The sequence below is a fragment of the Portunus trituberculatus genome, chromosome 45 (genome assembly GCF_017591435.1).
Source record: "Portunus trituberculatus isolate SZX2019 chromosome 45, ASM1759143v1, whole genome shotgun sequence".
In the NCBI taxonomy this organism is placed as follows: domain Eukaryota; kingdom Metazoa; phylum Arthropoda; class Malacostraca; order Decapoda; family Portunidae; genus Portunus; species Portunus trituberculatus.
In genome coordinates this window covers 2,754,089-2,771,588 of record NC_059299.1, presented here as the reverse complement: position 1 = coordinate 2,771,588, position 17,500 = coordinate 2,754,089, and the positions used below count along the sequence as shown (strand labels likewise).

Sequence of the window (17,500 nt, the reverse complement as noted above, 5' to 3'; positions counted from 1 at the left end):
TTGGCGTAGGTGGTGGTGGTGGTGGTGGTGTTGGTGGAGGAAGGAGAGGTTCTATAAGTGTCTATGTAAATATATGGGCCAGACTATTACTGAGGTGTGTGTGTGTGTGTGTGTGTGTGTGTGTGTGTGTGTGTGTGTGTGTGTGTATTATCAGTATCATATTTGAGGTCTAGATATCAGCAACTGGGGATAGTGGTGATGATGATGATGATGATGACTAAATGTAGACAAATATGATGTACTTTTCTGAAACAAAAAAGTAGAAAACGGAAATCTACACACACACACACACACACACACAGGTGATGAGAGGGGCAGAGGAGGGAGGACATGCTGGAGTGTCCTATTCAAGAGTACCATCTCCTCCTCCCCTCCTCCTCCTCCTCCTCCTCCTCCTCCTCCTCCTCCTCCCTGCTTTCTCCACTTCTCTCCTCCAGCTCATTTCCTTCATCTCCCTATTCTCTACTTCCCCTCCAGCTTCTTCTCCTCTCCCTCCTTTCTCCCTCCTTCCCCCCCTTCTCCCCTACTCTCATTCCTACGACATCCCCCTCCCCCCAGGATGTAGCCAGTTACGGAGGGGCCTGGGAGCTGCCCCCTCCTCACACACACACACACACACACACACTCATCGTTGTAAGAAGACCGGTGTGAATGTTATGAAAGAGGAGGAGGAGGAGGAGGAGGAGGAGGAGGAGGAGGAGGAGGAGGAGGAGGAGGAGGAAGAGGAGGAGGAGGAGGAGGAGGAGGACAACGACGATGGCGAAGAAGAGCAACAACAGCAATAACAACCTAACGGGGAAGAGGGTGAGAACGAGGACAAGGAGAGAGAGAGAGAGAGAGAGAGAGAGAGAGAGAGAGAGAGAGAGAGAGAGAGAGAGAGAAAATTTCCATGTTACCCTTTTTACCATTCGTCCTCCTCCTCCTCCTCCTCCTCCTTCTTCTTTTCTTCATCTTAGGTACTTGAGGTAATTATCGAGGCACAAAAGTTATAATGGTAACTAAATTGTTTTCCGGCATCTCTCTCTCTCTCTCTCTCTCTCTCTCTCATTTGATACTTTTTCCTCCTAAAAGTTATGCTAATTAACTTGTTCTCTTTCGCCATTATGACATATTTTACACGCTTCATTAAGTTCGGTTACGTTATGATAAACAACCTCATGGTATGCTACTATGCTATGTTGGGTGTTGAGTAAGGTCACGAGAGGTCAGGATAAGTTATGCTGCGTTATGTCATGTTAGGTTAGATTAAGTTAGGTTAAGTTAGGTTAGTCAACACTCACGCACAAGGGAGTTTCTCAAGTAGGGGAAGTGTTGCTAAGTTGCTAACCTTCCTCTGCCATCTTCTACACTCCGCCTGCACCCAGCTGTCCCCTCTTCTTCCCAGTCTCCCCCTCCTCCTCCCCCACACCCCTCACCAATGCTCAGACACGTGATATTCTTAACACCGGGGGAGACCAAGTACTATTTCTCCCAAGTGCTTTTTTTTTTTTCTTACCTAATCGAGAACTCTTCCTCTCTCTCTCTCTCTCTCTCTCTCTCTCTCTCTCTCTCTCTCTCTCTCTCTCTCTCAGTATAAGCGCAGAAGTGTAAAATTCATTAATGATAAAAAAAAAATGGATGAAAATAATGGGTTGAAATGAGTGTTGAATGGGAGCAAGTTAATGTAGCAGAAATGAGAGTAAGAAATAGGTGTTAGAAATAAAGATATAGTTCTAAGAATGAATGCAGAAAAAAAGGGAAGAAAAAATGTAAAAACAGGTTCTCATTATTATCTCTTTTCTTAACTTCACTTTCCTACCACCACCTCTCCACTCTCACTCCACCCTTTACTCCCCCTCTTCCTCCCTGCGCCTGGTGTTCCCCATCTCATGAATACCCACAGTCTGGCATTGAAGTCCTCCAGCCTCCCTCCCTCCCTCACTCCTGCGGCTCATCCAAGTTTCCTCACTGCATTTTTCCCTCTCCTCTTACTAACCTGTTCTTTCTCTCTCTCTCTCTCTCTCTCTCTCTCTCTCTCTCTCTCTCTCCTCCTACACTGCATTAGAACTATATTTGAGCTGATAACCACTGCCTGTCCTTTCCTTAACCAAGTCATCTCTCCCTCTCATCTTCCTTCAGCCCACTCTCCCGTCTGTCCCCGCGACCTTCGTGTCTCGCTGCCTGTGTAAGAAACATGGACAGCGCCGTGGCCTTGATAAGAGTGAGTCTCCCGCCCACCTGCTGTCCCGGCGGAGGCGTGGCAGAAGGAGGGGAGAGGAAAGGGTGTAGAGTTAGACAAAAGAGTTGGAACGCAGTGAGCAGGAAACTCGAGGAAAATGTTTTGTTAATGTTGTAAATCTGAGAGAGAGAGAGAGAGAGAGAGAGAGAGAGAGAGAGAGAGAGAGAGAGAGAGAGAGAGAGAGAGAGAGAGAGAGAGAGAGAGAGAGAGAGAGAGAGAGAGAGAGAGAGAGAGAGAGAGAGAGAGAGAGAGAGAGAGACTTAACAGTGGGTATAGTAGTGAACCGCCCAGTAAACCAGTGCTCGTTAAAAGAAGGTCGCTCTTCCTGCCTCCTGTGAGTGTCTTCCTCCACCTACACACACACACACACACACGAGAGAGAGAGAGAGAGAGAGAGAGAGAGAGAGAGAGAGAGAGAGAGAGAGAGAGAGAGAGAGAGAGCGCAGCGACCATTACATAACTCTAATTCGTTCCTTTCTTATTCTCTCAGACTCAAGAAAGGTACAGCTGAACCAGGAGTGAAAAAGGATACATCAGGTTGTACATGTTACAGGTACACAGGTGAGGGGATATGACCTAGTGTCTGCTAATCCCCCTCTACCTTCCCCTCTAAGACTCTGGAAGGTTGCCCCTACGCTGGGAGACGAGTTAGCTGTAAGACTGTAGAACAATATAAGCTGGAAAAAAAAGGATGGTGGTGGTATAAAATTTGAAACCGTATTTTTTAACATCTCCGTGTGCTATCTCCTAAATCAGCAGGGACTGATTGAAGTTAGTGTGGATTTTAGAGGCGTTTTAATGATTGCAGTGATAGTTTAACAAGGATTCTGCATTATCAAAAATAAAATAAAAAACACAAATACGTTTTGAAACATTTCCTCCTCCTGTCTCTGGTATTTTGATGATAGTATTTATAGCTTTACAGGAATATTCTACATCATCACTCAGAAAGACGCTCATAAGGACACGACACATCATCTGCATAGCCTTGAAAAAATGGTTCTGAACAGATAAAAAGGAAAAAAAAGTTTAAAATACCACACGCCAATAACATCATAACGTCAAGCAAAAAGAATACGTTTATCTTTGTTAAAAATTTACTGTTGTTATCTTCGAAGAGCTGTGATAGTGATGTTAATATGTAGTTAAAGGAAAGAGTAATGACGTAAGATCTAAAGGTGGAAATATGATGATGAGTTTCAGGTGTAGATAGAACAAGAAAGAAAGAAATTGTTTACGTAATGCAAGGGCGTTATCATTGCCACTGCGTCGAACTACTAGCATGCATAATTCTCTCTCTCTCTCTCTCTCTCTCTCTCTCTCTCTCTGCATGTAGAACGGTGTCGCAAAGATACACACACACACACACACACACACACACGGTGGCCAGTGCACACGCTACTCGGCCACTTGATAACACGCAGCCTTGGCCAAGGGTAGACAACACAATACGAATATATCTACTGAGAGAGAGAGAGAGAGAGAGAGAGAGAGAGAGAGAGAGAGAGAGAGAGAGAGAAAACGTGTCACCCATTGGCAGAGGAGGGAATGACAGACCAGGCAGTGTGGCAGTGGTGAAGCTGGCGGCGGGTCGCGAGTGAGCAAGCGAGTGGGTGGATTAGTGACAAGCCCCTCAGACCTTCATTCTATCCGCGCGGTGCTGTGACTGCTGTCCTCCCTAACCTACCCTCCTGTCTCTCCTGCCGCGGGACTGCAGGATTGGATCGCGAAGGTACCTATTGTCATCTTACGCGATTACTGACGGTGAGGACGCAACTAGGAAGAGTGCGCCAAAATATAAAGAAAAGAAGGAAAACAAAATTAATGTCCTAGTGTTCATCGTCAAAAATACTATTGTGTGCCCTTACTACGTGTCTTTGTGATGTATTACGGATAAGTGAAGGTGAGGAGTTGGAAAACAAAAGTGTTGCGAGGTGTGAACATGCAACACTAGTAAGGGGAACAAGAAAGCAAAAAAGTTCCACGTGTTGCTCAAGGGTAATGAGTTTATCCTGTGGTGGTGGTGGTGGTGGGAGCAGTGGTGGTGATGGTGGTAATGATGGAGTTAGCGAGTGTGGCGTGAGTTCATTGCTTAACTAACGACAAACAATAACATTCGGAATCATACAGGTTAGTCAAATATGCAACGAGATAAGAGAACAAGGAAAAACAGCAGTGACTCGAGATAACCAATTTGTGAAGAGAGTTAATCAGTTCGTGCACACATTACCGATAATATTAGAAATCCTTACTGTACACACGGAGACGTAGACAAATATAGTAATAGTCGCAGTAATACTCCCCGGTCCCCACCTTGTGTTGTGATAGTGTTGTGCGGCGCTGGGATCGGTGACCTGGGAATACAAAAGTGCTCATCGACGGTTTCCAGCATCTACGGACACAGGATCCCACGATTACGAAAAAAAAAAAAAGAGGCAAAACCTGTTACGGCTGCCGGATAGAATTGCAAGTGTGTGGTGGTGCTGGTGGCGTCGGCGGTGAAATAAGGGTAAGGTAGAGGTGAATGTAGCAGACAGCCCCCTATATTTAGTTTTTTTTTTCTTGACACCATTCTAAGATGGAATTTATTTTAATTTCCTGCCAATCTCTCTCTCTCTCTCTCTCTCTCTCTCTCTCTCTCTCTCTCTCTCTCTCTCTCTCTCTCTCTCTCTCTCTCTATATATATATATATATATATATATATATATATATATATATATATATATATATATATATATATATATATATATATATAAGAAAGATGACAAAAACTGATATTTGACGAGTTACTTTTAAGAGGAGGGTTATCACAACATGCAATATTATTATTATTACTACTACTATTCAATCAACTTGTGTGTGTGTGTGTGTTCTTCAGCCACTTGTCCTTGGTTGAGGAAGTATGGACGTCTCTCTCTCTCTCTCTCTCTCCTACTATGACACTCGACTACCAAGTATTATTCTCAACCACTACCACGCTTCCATGTATTGCATTACCCTCACCCTTGTATTATCTCTCCTCTTTCCACTTATGTGAAGTTTTGCGTCCGGCTCTGCTTGTTGATCGACGGGAACAAATTGATGTCTAAAATATTCATTGTTGAGTCTCCCTTGTGCCACCTTTGGCCATTAGAGACTGTGTTGACTGAAATCATGTGATAGTTCGATGCGTTCTTGTGCACGTCGAAAGTCTCGAGACTGGAAAGTTTTATCATTCCTCCACGGCGCCATCACAAACGTTTGTCCGTCTCGACTGTTTCTATCAGATGATTATACATACGTCATTGATGTGATATAAAGATGCTTTCATAATTTAATTTAATAACGGTTCTGTATTGCCAGTTAGATAAAAAAAAAAGATATATGAAAACTTGTTGCTCATTCGTATGGCCTTTGTAAAGTTTTCATGGAAGTCCATCGCGTTTCAAAATACGGGTTCAACTGTTTGACTATGTACAGTACATTCCACCACATTGTTCTAGAGCTATTTATAATCTTTGTGATGAGTTCCACTTTCTCCATGAGCGTCACTCCCCAAGCATGCCCCAGTGTAGTCACTGAATGAGGATGCTGCCTCATACTTAACAGGGTCTAACAACTAACTTCTTCCACTCAAGTTTACTACTATAACTTTTCCTCGCAATCGTTTGTCAGTCGGTATTGTCCCTGCAAGCTTACGAGTCAAGTGTGTGGGCAAGGGGGTGAGGGTAAGGCGAGTAAAGGAGGGCCGCGTGGCATGAGTGGAAGCGTCCATTACTGCATGCCACCACCGGGGAGGGTCATTGTGCATGCTCGCGACAAGTGGTCAATTCTTGGCACGCACTTTAAGGCGGTTAGGACCCACATGGCGAAATTTTTTCTAAGGCGACTGAAATGAATGCTTGGATTTTCCTGCATGATTTCCTACTGATGCTGCAATCCTTGGTAAACTAAAGTATCATCAAAACATCCTTGACAATTGACATTCTCATAATTCACTGCCACCAGAACATCATCAAAATATCCTTGACATTCTCATTCACTGCTACCAGAATATGTCGAAACCATTCGAAGTAACAGGATTACGGGAAATCATGCATGCCATCAATGTTCTCTACGCAGCACGTGCTTGACACATTGGAGACTCGGAGGAGAAAAAAAAAAAAAAAAAAAAAAAAAAAAAAAAAAAAAAAGTGCAATTTACAATCACTTACCTCATCAGCGCTCTTCCTTCACATCACGGACCTCACAGACTTAAACCGTTAGATTATTCCGCAATGATTTTAGTGTGAGCCCCTTCCCTGTTTATAATTGGAAGGAATGTCTTATAAGATGATTATACCTAGTGCCAATGGTCTCATCCTCCGCCCCGGCCCCCCTCCATTAATCGCGAGATTCCAGCCTCCAGCGATATTCTACTATGCGCTATTGTACGTGTGCCTCCCCCACCCCCATGCCCATTTAATTGCGGCATTCCAGGTTTTACTGTGCACTATGCCACTATTCGCGTGCTTTCCACACCACGCCTCCTCCATCTAGGATATTCCAAGATCACGCTACTTTTTACGCTTGTTTATCCCTCCTTTCCTGTCTCTTTTAGCCGGACATTACAGAATCCTTATCCTATCCATTATTATACGTGTTTGATTCCCTCCCTCCCAGCCATTCTTGTGGGGGGAGGGAAAGTTGATGCCGGAGGAAAATTAAGACTTTTAAGAGTAAATAAACAAGTGAAGAGACTACTACTTGTTTGTCATGCAGACTCGGCTACCAACATGACCCGATTTATTTAACTAAAAGCAGAGAGAGAGAGAGAGAGAGAGAGAGAGAGAGAGAGAGAGAGAGAGAGAGAGAGAGAGAGAGAGAGAAAATTATATGACTAAATGAAAAATAATAGGAAGATAGTTCCAGACACACTGAAATCTTGCAAAATCCTAATCAACATAACCACAATGATAGGTAGACTATTAACAATCCTCTGATTGGTCGGATGCTTCATCATCATCAAATAAGTAAAATGTTGCAAAAGTCTCACCAGCTTGAATATTAACAATAGAAAAGAAGTTTCCTGCACTTACTTGTATTGTTCACTTCCCATCACACACACACTGCAAGTAAAATGTATTATGTGACAGGCAATCAATGGACATACACATTTTATAGAGTTGCCATTTAAAATGTTAAAAAAGAAATATCACTGAGATGCATTTTTTTTTTTTTTCTTATATATCTGAAAATAGCAGATTTGTCTGCTCATGTGTCAGCTTCCCACTGACCACATCCTCAAGAGTCCATTCTAATAATCAAAAATGAATTAAAGTTATCTAGATATGAACCATGTACTGTAATATAATGATTATCTTGGTTATGTATTTATTTTCCTGAAATACCAGAGCGGAATTTACAGCCACTCTATTTTCTTAGCCAAGTGAGAGAAAGTCCAACACTTTTTACACTGACACAGTGCTTAGCAATGTGTGAGAGGTATGACAACTGATACACAGCAACAACTATACACAGCAGGATTAATTCAATTAATGCACCACATCATATGATTATGTATTGTATTCACTCTTGACAACAATGCACAATAGTATATGTAAGTGCATAACATGATGTGCTCACAGCAGCATTTGTTCTGTACATGGTTATTGTAAAGCACAAACTCTATACAGTGCTGCAAACAAGATGTACATGCATAAGTTTGACTCATTGTGTCCAGGCAACTCCCAGATGCTTTTAATTTTTTCCTTGGCCAAAGTAAAAGATCTCCGTTATGCTGTGTGTCACACTATTCAAAGAATTAAGTGCACTAAGCTTGCTGCATCACCATTATAAAGGCCTATAAGCACTTGAAGTGGTGCCTAGAAATGTAATAATAATGTAATAGAAATGTATAATAATGTAATGTTATGAAATGCCAAGACCACCACTCCCATGTCAAGCTGCACCAAGGAGGCAACCAGTCAAAGGTCCACTGTCCTCAGACCTCAACCAAATATCACAATGCTCTTAAAAATAGATGGTTATGTTTATAACAATGAGTTACTTACAACACTTCAGGTCTGAGTGCCTCCTATGCAGTACTCTAGCCAAGAGGGAGCAGAAAGCAGTGTTGCACAACCTGCCACTCCTTTTTCAGCAGAAGATGAGCAGCAAACACGACCTCAGGTTTCCACCACACATTTCCTACATGAGCGTCAGTAATCAAGATGTAAATGGTTAATGCTTTATTCAGCTCATGAATGATGGCCAAAATACAATAAGTTTGTAACAATTTAAATTTTCCAACACTGCCAACTGTCTCTCATGATGAAAGCTATAAATGATTTGTACAGTACATATGTAAAAGACAAATGAAGAACAAAATTATTTACATAACTAACAATCTCCATGTCATTAAAGCCTGAGTATGCTAGAAAGCATAATTATTAAACCTACACTTCAATAAATGAGTCAATAAAACCTACAATATGTAGAGAATATGAACACAAGTGACTGCAAAACCATTAATATATGCACCAAACTACTTTCCTGGACTGGTGTGAAGTGAGCAGCCCCGAGGTGCCTCACAGTGCACCAAAATGGCAGGTTCATCAGCCTAACTAAGATATTTACTCCTCTTATGTACTCCCCTTGCTTGCTGGAGACCAAAATCTCTCAATAGTAAATTTAATTGCATTCATCTTCCCTAAACAGTTTGCATTACTCAGAGCAGTGAATATGATAGGGTCTCATAAAATACAATGTGTCTATCCATGGTTGTCTAAAAAGAAGCATGCAGTACAGTATATAATCCCATCAGAGAACAGATTTGAGATCTCAACTCCTTTCCCTGATTTCAATAACTGGATGTTTCACAGGAGAACAGTGAGGACTGCTGCCTACACAGCAAAGACCAACTATATATGAGCTATTAATTATGAAATGTGAGAATGGGACATTGCAAAACAAAGCACTCACACACAAGGCACCATCCCATTGGCTTTCTCGAGGCTGCTCTTGCATCAGTCAAAATAGCTATAGTTGCATGGAAAGCAAGTGAAGAATACCACTCAATAATTTAAAATGAAGATCCAACATCTCGGCAAACCCTTAAACCCTGTTCCCACAGGGCAGCATACAAATGCAACTCTATATATTCTTGTCCTGGCATATATGCACTTTAAAGATACTTATTAATCCTACATTTGTAAGACACATAAATATTATCATTTTATACATCATAAATATTCATATCCATTATCTATAACAAATATTTGGTATATAAATTTTGCATCTATGGTAGTTTTGAAAACAACACACTGGTCCAACATGTGGGGAAAATGTCTTGGGAACGGATTCCAGAATTTGACCAATAATCTTAGTTTAGGTAGGTCAAATAGTATGCTGAAAATCTACACTGGCAACTGTATCTTTGTTGCAATTATAAATAAATTATTTTTAATATTTTGCAAATATCTCTAGTTCATCATATATATTACTTAATCTCAATAGTTATTTTATTACTACTATTAATTGATACTGCCAATATTAGGTATTTCTTACTATGAGCATGCAAATTTCCAATGAAATGCCTCTATTAAACTGAGACAATTGTTGACATAAATGTTGACTCCATGACTGTAATTTCATTTGTCACACTACTAGTAGAACCACCACAATATCATCACTGAGAACACGAGACATCTTTTTCACCTACTCCAGTGAATTATAATGAAGTGATTCTGGAGATGTTATAACAATATAAACATATGATTACTGTATTGAATAATTAGTTATTTCTACGTCTTACTTTACTCAAACTAGTATCTTATTACCGGGACTTCAGCTCAAAATTACAACTGTCCACAGTTCTGATTTTCAACTATTTGCAATAAGGTAGATGTGTTAATGTTAGTACAATATACTCAGCAAAGTCTTTCATAAATCTTTAACATCATCTTTTGTACTGAGTAAGATTTTTTTTCATAACATCATAAGTAATATTATGTACCCTGTTTAATGTATATCAGATCAATGAAACTGGATTACTTCACAGCGGAGCTTACTCAAAGAAAAGCTTGACCAATCCTGAGATACCAACATCTTGTTAAGTGAAGAAAGAAAATGCAAACACTTTGAGTAAGCATGATGGGTGATCAAACTAATTAGACTAAGAAACATGATAGAGATCCTGTGCAACTACCTGTGCCTGGCCACCATACTTATGCTTAGATTGAAAGATCTCAAGTGTAATAGGGGTGAACTTGAAAAATGTATATCCTCAGTGAATTTAGTTTCATAAAACTATGATGAAAATACTACATATGAGTTTCACTGAATGCAAAATTAATGGTTTGGTGAATACAAATGGTCAATGAGCTTCTAATTTTACATCAAGCTTAATATGAAAGCTTCTGAAGCTTGCAAAGATCCTTACAGAGTGTACATTAATGTGAGCTTGCCTACTGCTTTAGACATAAGTCATTGTGGCACTGTATTATTCCTACGCTGAGACTGCTGTGGTAGTGACACTAATAGCCAAGTTGCAGTCTTCTTGTTTAAACATTTACTGTTACCTCAACACCTAGCTGCCTCAAGTCTGTTCAGCTTCGTGTGAACATTTTCACTGTTTAAAATTTTCTATTATTAAAATAAAATTAAATATGAACTAAATCAACAAATTTCACAGGATAGAAGGCAACAGCAATCTATCAATAGTAATCATTATTTAGACTTTACTTTTTATGGTAAGTTTTCATGAATAACTGTGATGAGGTACACTGATGAAAGCCCTTCACGTCAGCTCCATATTAGACTACATACTTTCACTACTATGTACATATTACATCTTGTCTGGGGAAACTTTGGAGAGCATATTTTTTTCTACTAATCTCAATAACTGACAAGGGCTCCATGTAATCCCAGTACCACTAAATGCATCAGAAACTAACACGAGCATGTCTTAATCATACCTGCTGCCAGAGTGCTAATGCCATCTCCACAGTGGCACCCAAGAACATGAATTTACAAGTGGGAGTCCAATGGTGTATTCCATTACTTGGTGACCATTCCCATCATCAATCTGAAAAACAACACACCACTCTCAGGAATGCTACAAGTCTCTGCTGTAAACAAAATGGTGAAAAATATAGCCTACTTCAAAGTGTTCCTATTTGACAAAGGAGAATTAATTCTGACTGTAGGAAATTACTAAATTTGGACAGGACTCTTACGGGAGATGTGTGCAAATGATCTGAGAATAAATGTGTATAAATCACAGATCATGATTTTGTCCATAAACTGAAAGTGTATGACCATGGGCAATCTGCTGAGAAAATTTGCAATACAGATACTGCCAAGTCACCTTACTAACCATGGAACAAATATAGCAATTTTGCTTAGATAATTAAGCTACAGACCAGCAGACAAGAAAATACTGAAAGATTTGCATTTTGGGAATACATGACAACCATTGGTCCTGCAAGTGACAGATGACGTTCACTTGTCACATCCTCACCTGAAGTCAATGATGCGAGCAGCCAAGAGCTTGTTGCACTCTGCACTGTCCGGCAGCGGCAGCGCAAAGAAGGGACTCTCTGTGTTGCTTTCTGTGAACTCAAACTGGCAGATGTGAGGGTTGACTCGCATGTCACCAAAAGGGCCTCTCAGGATCATGAAGTGCACCACCATGGGGCTGCTTGGCTTGCTCTTTACAATGAGCTGAGGAGAAATAATCATGTCGACAACCATGAGGGAAATTCATTGATAAAGACACCATTAAGATACTGAAATTCATTTGATCGAGAATTTGAAAATACAAAAGAGGGATGAAAACATCATTATGCAAAATTTAATAACTAACATTTCACTGAGGGATAAAAATTGAATCTATATTGAGATTTTGTTACCTGGATGGAGTTTGGAAATAATGTTGTTGAACTAAAGAGAAAAAAAGTAAGTGAAAAGCCCACCCATCGTCACCTGGTAGGTAATGAAGCGGTTACAGGTGAGGTGGGGATCCTTCTGGTTGTCATTGAGTCGTGCTTTGATCACCCACTGATAACTCAGGGCTGAGAATCGACTCGTCTCGTAGAACAACTTGTGGATAAACTCATCCGTGCGGTACGGCTTCAGCTGCAGGTCTGTTGTTCCGTGGGTAGGGAAGGATAAAGGCAAAGACATGAAGTAAATGTAACTGTTGGTGATGCATTCTTTGTTATGAAGATACATACTACTAATTTGTTAACTTTCTAAAGGCAATGTTGCTGTAACTATGTTCATCTGTTCAAATTCATACATTAATGTTCTGAGATCCTTAGAGAGAGAACCTCCTTGGAAGCTTTATCAGGCTTATCTGTAAGGCAGACCACCACATGTGTAGGCAAGACAGGCTGTCTACATGAGTGTCTGGGGAGAACTGAATTACTCTTTCTCTTTACAGCTTGTATCCAAATCATAAAATTTTAAATACTGATCTGAGCTATCAAGATACATACTAGATGTTTAACTTCAATAACGAGCATATAAGTCTCACCATTGAAAGTAATCTTCTCAAATGAGAGTACAGACATTATCTGAGTGAATATCTTTGAAGCCTCTTCAACATTTTCTGCTTGCCTCTGAAGATGTGAAAAAACCTGGAGAAAAGAACACAGGTGATGCAAGCTGTTAGTACTGATAGTGAAATATTCTTATATGGCATGCTATCTTGTACATTTTTGTGAGATTGCTGAAGATATCTTATAAATCATTTACTTCATAAATACATAAGTCAATGATAACTCTTCAAACTTTCCTACAACATTAAATTAATAAAAATTTCAGATAAGATATTTCTAGCTTTCTGCTCTTACAATTATCAATAGTCTCTCAATGAGGTATCAAAGGTACAGAATAGTTTGCAATGACTCAGGAGGATAAGCCAACCATTCAGTTAGTGTGCTAGTGTACTTGAGGAAACCTGTGCTGACCTGAGCTCCACTGTGATTGGGGTGCTGACACTGCTGCTCATGACTGTTGACTTCATGATGTGGTCCACGCCACCCACATCCAAGTAAACTGTACTGACAATGCACAGGTCTGGAAAAAAAAGTTACGCCACTGAGAATCACAGTGGAATGTCTTCTCATTATTATGAAGTGATTATGGATTGATATGAAGTGAATATAAAGGTTACATATTTCTCAAAGAGAATTCTTCTGTTTCTTTTTAAGCAATACTAGTAACTGTGATAATAACAAATCTGCCCTTTCCATGAAAACTAGATTGACTTTTCTCAATTAATACTCTGTTCCCAAGGGAACAGCCTTACTCACTAAATACTACCAATTTTACTGCTACTAAGAGCTGACAACTTCAAATTAGTCTTACTCAAATCACCTCACACTACGTTGTCACCTTTCACCTTCACATGCACGTACACACTCCTCTCATCCCTTTTCTCACATAGTAATTTTATCCATACTTAATATCCTTTACTATCTGTCTGGTGCTATGGATGGCTGGTCTTTGTCTTTGTCTTATAACTGGTCCCATGAAAATAAAGTTCTACTACCCATTCCATCTACATATCTACAGCAGCTTTGCCTCATCCACACCCTCCACTCATCCACTCAACTCCTCTGACACCATCTCTTATACTTCCATTTGCCTCTTGATTCTGTGCATTACTACATACATTTCAAACACTTCAAAATTGCACTACATTATTCAAACTTCTACAGTGAATTATACAAATTAATGAAATCTTCAACTATAAAAAATAAATTTGCAACTCTCTTGATACATACATATATATATAATATATATATATATATATATATATATATATATATATATATATATATATATATATATATATCTATATCTATATCTGAATTTTCAGAGAAAATGACATAAAACAACTTTCATTAATATCTAATAAATTAAATGACTATGGAAATCTATTTTGCAGAAGAATAAAATTTTGAGTACATTACATAGTTTGTTAGATATGACCTCAAAAAAAAATAAATAAATAAAAATAAAATAAATAAATAAATAAAAATAAAAGGAAAAAAAAAAAGATCAATCTGTAAGTGATGCATGAACAAGTACAAGGAGCTGCAGGTCTTCCCCAACACTAAGCCCCACCAGGAACGTCAACAACAACAATATTGACCTTTCCTCACAAAGGTCCACCTCGTGTCGGTCGAGGGAGTTGCGAGGGTACTTCTGGCCACAAAACTGGCACTCGGCAGGCAGCTCCGAGACGGCCTTCTCTACCGCTATGAGATAAACATTGGCGAGGGGGAAACACATCATTATGATCCGATAGGTTTGGCAATGTCAGTCATGTGGTATGCGGCATATGTGCTAGCCCCAGCAGGGTATATGCCAAGAAAACATTTATAGTAAGACATATTCACTCAATAGGAAATCATAAGTGAGCATCAATGCATAACATTAAATGCAAATACCTAACACTAATTTTATAATTTCTTAAAAGGAGGGTCAATATTCATCATATCCAATTACATGACCACATAATTTGTGTGAATATAATGTGAATATTTGTATAAGGGCATTCAGTTAAACATTTATCATTTACTTGACCTCAGTGGAGTTTACATGTGACTAGTGTACTGATCAAGTCATTGAAACAACCTCTTACCCAAGTTCCTGGTGGCGAGGGAACGCGATATTTCCACACGACAGTTGGGACAAGTGGCAGTTTCGTCCCGAATTCGAGCATCAGCAAGGAGATGAGTGAAGCAGCCAGCACACATGAGATGTCCATTTGAACACTGACAAAGAATACTTCACTGTAACGCATACTTTTGGTAACTGCTAGATTTAGGCAACAGCAAAAGCCTATTACATTGAATAAGAGGATATTACAACAACTATTTGAGCAAGATTTATTCACTTTAAGCATTGAAAAATTTATCAACAATTCATGATTTGACTTTATGAATAGCAAAATAGCATGAAAGCGGAGACTATAATTTTTGATGCGATACTCAAAAAGTGTCCTCATTTCTCTGTAAAGAAATAAATATTACAGAGATTAGTACAACAGCTGCACCATTTTGGGAGGGGAGACAATAATTATAAATCTGTAACAGTTTATATACTCAGCCTCACACACACAACTACTACATATCTGCTGTATCCTTCTCCAAGTCTACTTAATGTAGGGAGATGTATGAGATTTTAAAATTGCATATTGATTGTTTTTAAGGAGGCAGCTTTGTTATTCTTCACGGATATTTAGCAGTGCTTTCCTTACCAAAGTCTTACCCACTTTTTAAACACTGTTCAGCTGTTAATATCAATAAAGCATTAAGAGATTTCACAGCATAAATAAAACCAAGTTGATTATATTTCTGCAGTGGTCCTGGTGCCCTACACAAGATTGCAACATCCAGGGTTGGGAAGGAAGGGATTGGCAGACACCTCACTCTGCTTCAGCACCGTCTTGGGCCAAGGGAAGTTTGGCACTCTTCTCCTCAAGGTGAAGATTCTTACAACAGCTTGTGGAACACCACCATTGTGAAAAAGTTTCCAAGGTAAAGTAAACTAATACTAATAGTGACAGTTAAAGTTCATATTTCCAGTGCATAGGAGGAAGCATGGGAGGAAGGAAAGAGAATAAACAAAAACAGTACACGAAAATGCATGAGAGTGAAGACAGGTAAGAAAAGAAAAGATTTAGAGTAAGATGCCTATACATTGCAAGTCGTCTATGAACTGAAACTACTGTGCTAATGAATTGTACTCCAGACTCCTTGCTCAGGTAATTTTGAACTGTAAGATTTAATTGACAAAAGATCACATGCCCTGGCCTTCTTTTTATCACTAAAGTTTTTGAAGGTTGAGCTAAAATACTTTTACACTTGCTCAAATATAATTCTTCAGTCAGTACACTCTTGATGTCTAAAAGTATTTTGTTAGAATAAGCTGGGATGTTTTAGACCTCTGAGTTAACTGCACTTATTGATACTTAGTCATATAAAGTCACTGAGTGTATCTCTATAACTATAATCTTAAGTGTAATAATTAATCTTGACAAAGTAAATACACTTATTAATTTGTTTCAAAAGTAAGTTTCATGTTAATGAAAACTATATAATTTAATCTGCTTATATGTACCAACAATTCTTTAGATGTTATAAAAATTAAACTGAAAAATTTAGTGCCATTCATTCAGTACTATGATGTTAAACAGATCATCAACCATATCTACTTTTCATTTGCCAGCCAATTTTAACATATAATTAAGCAATTAGTATAGATACAGCTTTTAAATTTGGGCATTAAGTTGATGTATTTCTTTTGCTACATTTTAGATATATGCAAAACAATTTGTGAAAGCTATGTATTTTAGAGAAACATGGATATATTCAAAATAGTGCAAAACTGTATAAACCTTTTATTTTTCTAAATTAATTCATACAACATACTCATACTCTTACAAGAATTATCTTAAAACAATACTGTAAAATTTCCCAGACTGAAGAGATTCTGAAGTACAAGAACACGATTTCTTTAGAATGACACAACAGACACCAACCCTTGACCTTAACACTGTGTGTCTTCTCTGCCGCGATGACAATCCGGACAAAATCATCGGTGACACTGGACATTCTCACAAATCCGTGAAAGATCTGACCACCTAAACTATTTCAATGAACTACTTAGCAATATTTTCTTTTATTGATAACAAAATTATCCACCTCGATATGTTATAAAAATACAAACAAAAAAATTACACAAATACATTAGGGACTACTAACACTAGGTATAACTGCATATATACATGGGTACAAGAAGTTCTTTTGGACTTTCATATTTAAAGCTATGAACAGCAGTCATCATTCTTACCTCTTTAGCTTTTTTGTCAACTAGCAACATGAAATACAGCGTTTCTTATGCGAGAGATTAAAAAAATATAAATATGCTGGAAAACAAAGCCATTAATACAATGAATACATCTTTCTACTAATTGTTTATAGCCATGTATGTTAAATATGAAGGCAGTTCCTAATGTTTGTGTCCTCTCCCAATAGTGACAATCCTCCTAACAGCTTCATTATATACCAACAGAATACTATTACTGAGTTACTTCTTATATGGCAGCTGAAAGAGAAGGTTAACACACTCATTTTAACATGCACCCATTTCCTAACTCTTCATGCCTCAAGGATGGACCACAAAAGGCAACTGACAAGTAAAATTTCAACCGTAATTACTGAAAATAAGCAAATAATTCTGCTGATCGTGATGTTTGCGAAAAATATTAAATGAATCTGACCCAGCTGTCTCCAACAACTAATA

General features: G+C 38.8%; 2 protein-coding genes across 4 annotated transcripts in view; one reads left to right on the top strand and one right to left on the bottom strand.

The window, feature by feature from the left end:
• The first annotated feature begins 3,772 nt into the window (after nucleotides 1-3,772).
• The window catches only part of LOC123519249, a 29,414-nt gene continuing 15,686 nt past the window's right edge, over nucleotides 3,773-17,500 (top strand). The window contains exons 1-3 of the mRNA XM_045280378.1: nucleotides 3,773-3,950; nucleotides 4,349-4,727; nucleotides 15,556-15,732. The gene's annotated coding sequence lies outside the window, so the exon portion shown is untranslated. The remainder of the gene's footprint in view (nucleotides 3,951-4,348; nucleotides 4,728-15,555; nucleotides 15,733-17,500) is intronic.
• The window catches only part of LOC123519251 (cysteine and histidine-rich protein 1 homolog), a 10,960-nt gene continuing 1,206 nt past the window's right edge, over nucleotides 7,747-17,500 (bottom strand). The window contains exons 2-9 of one of the 3 annotated variants that reach the window (XR_006678976.1): nucleotides 14,835-14,967; nucleotides 14,343-14,448; nucleotides 13,153-13,282; nucleotides 12,717-12,819; nucleotides 12,164-12,324; nucleotides 11,700-11,902; nucleotides 11,155-11,264; nucleotides 7,747-8,386 (exon numbers count right to left, since the gene is read on the bottom strand). Coding sequence is in view for 2 of the 3 variants with exons in the window: in XM_045280380.1 (XP_045136315.1) it covers nucleotides 11,237-11,264; nucleotides 11,700-11,902; nucleotides 12,164-12,324; nucleotides 12,717-12,819; nucleotides 13,153-13,282; nucleotides 14,343-14,448; nucleotides 14,835-14,967 (864 nt within the window). In the remaining variant the exon portion in view is untranslated. Of the gene's footprint in view, nucleotides 8,387-8,412; nucleotides 11,265-11,699; nucleotides 11,903-12,163; nucleotides 12,325-12,716; nucleotides 12,820-13,152; nucleotides 13,283-14,342; nucleotides 14,449-14,834; nucleotides 14,968-17,500 lie in introns of those variants that run through there. The other 2 variants (XM_045280380.1, XM_045280381.1) reach the window with 2 other exon arrangements.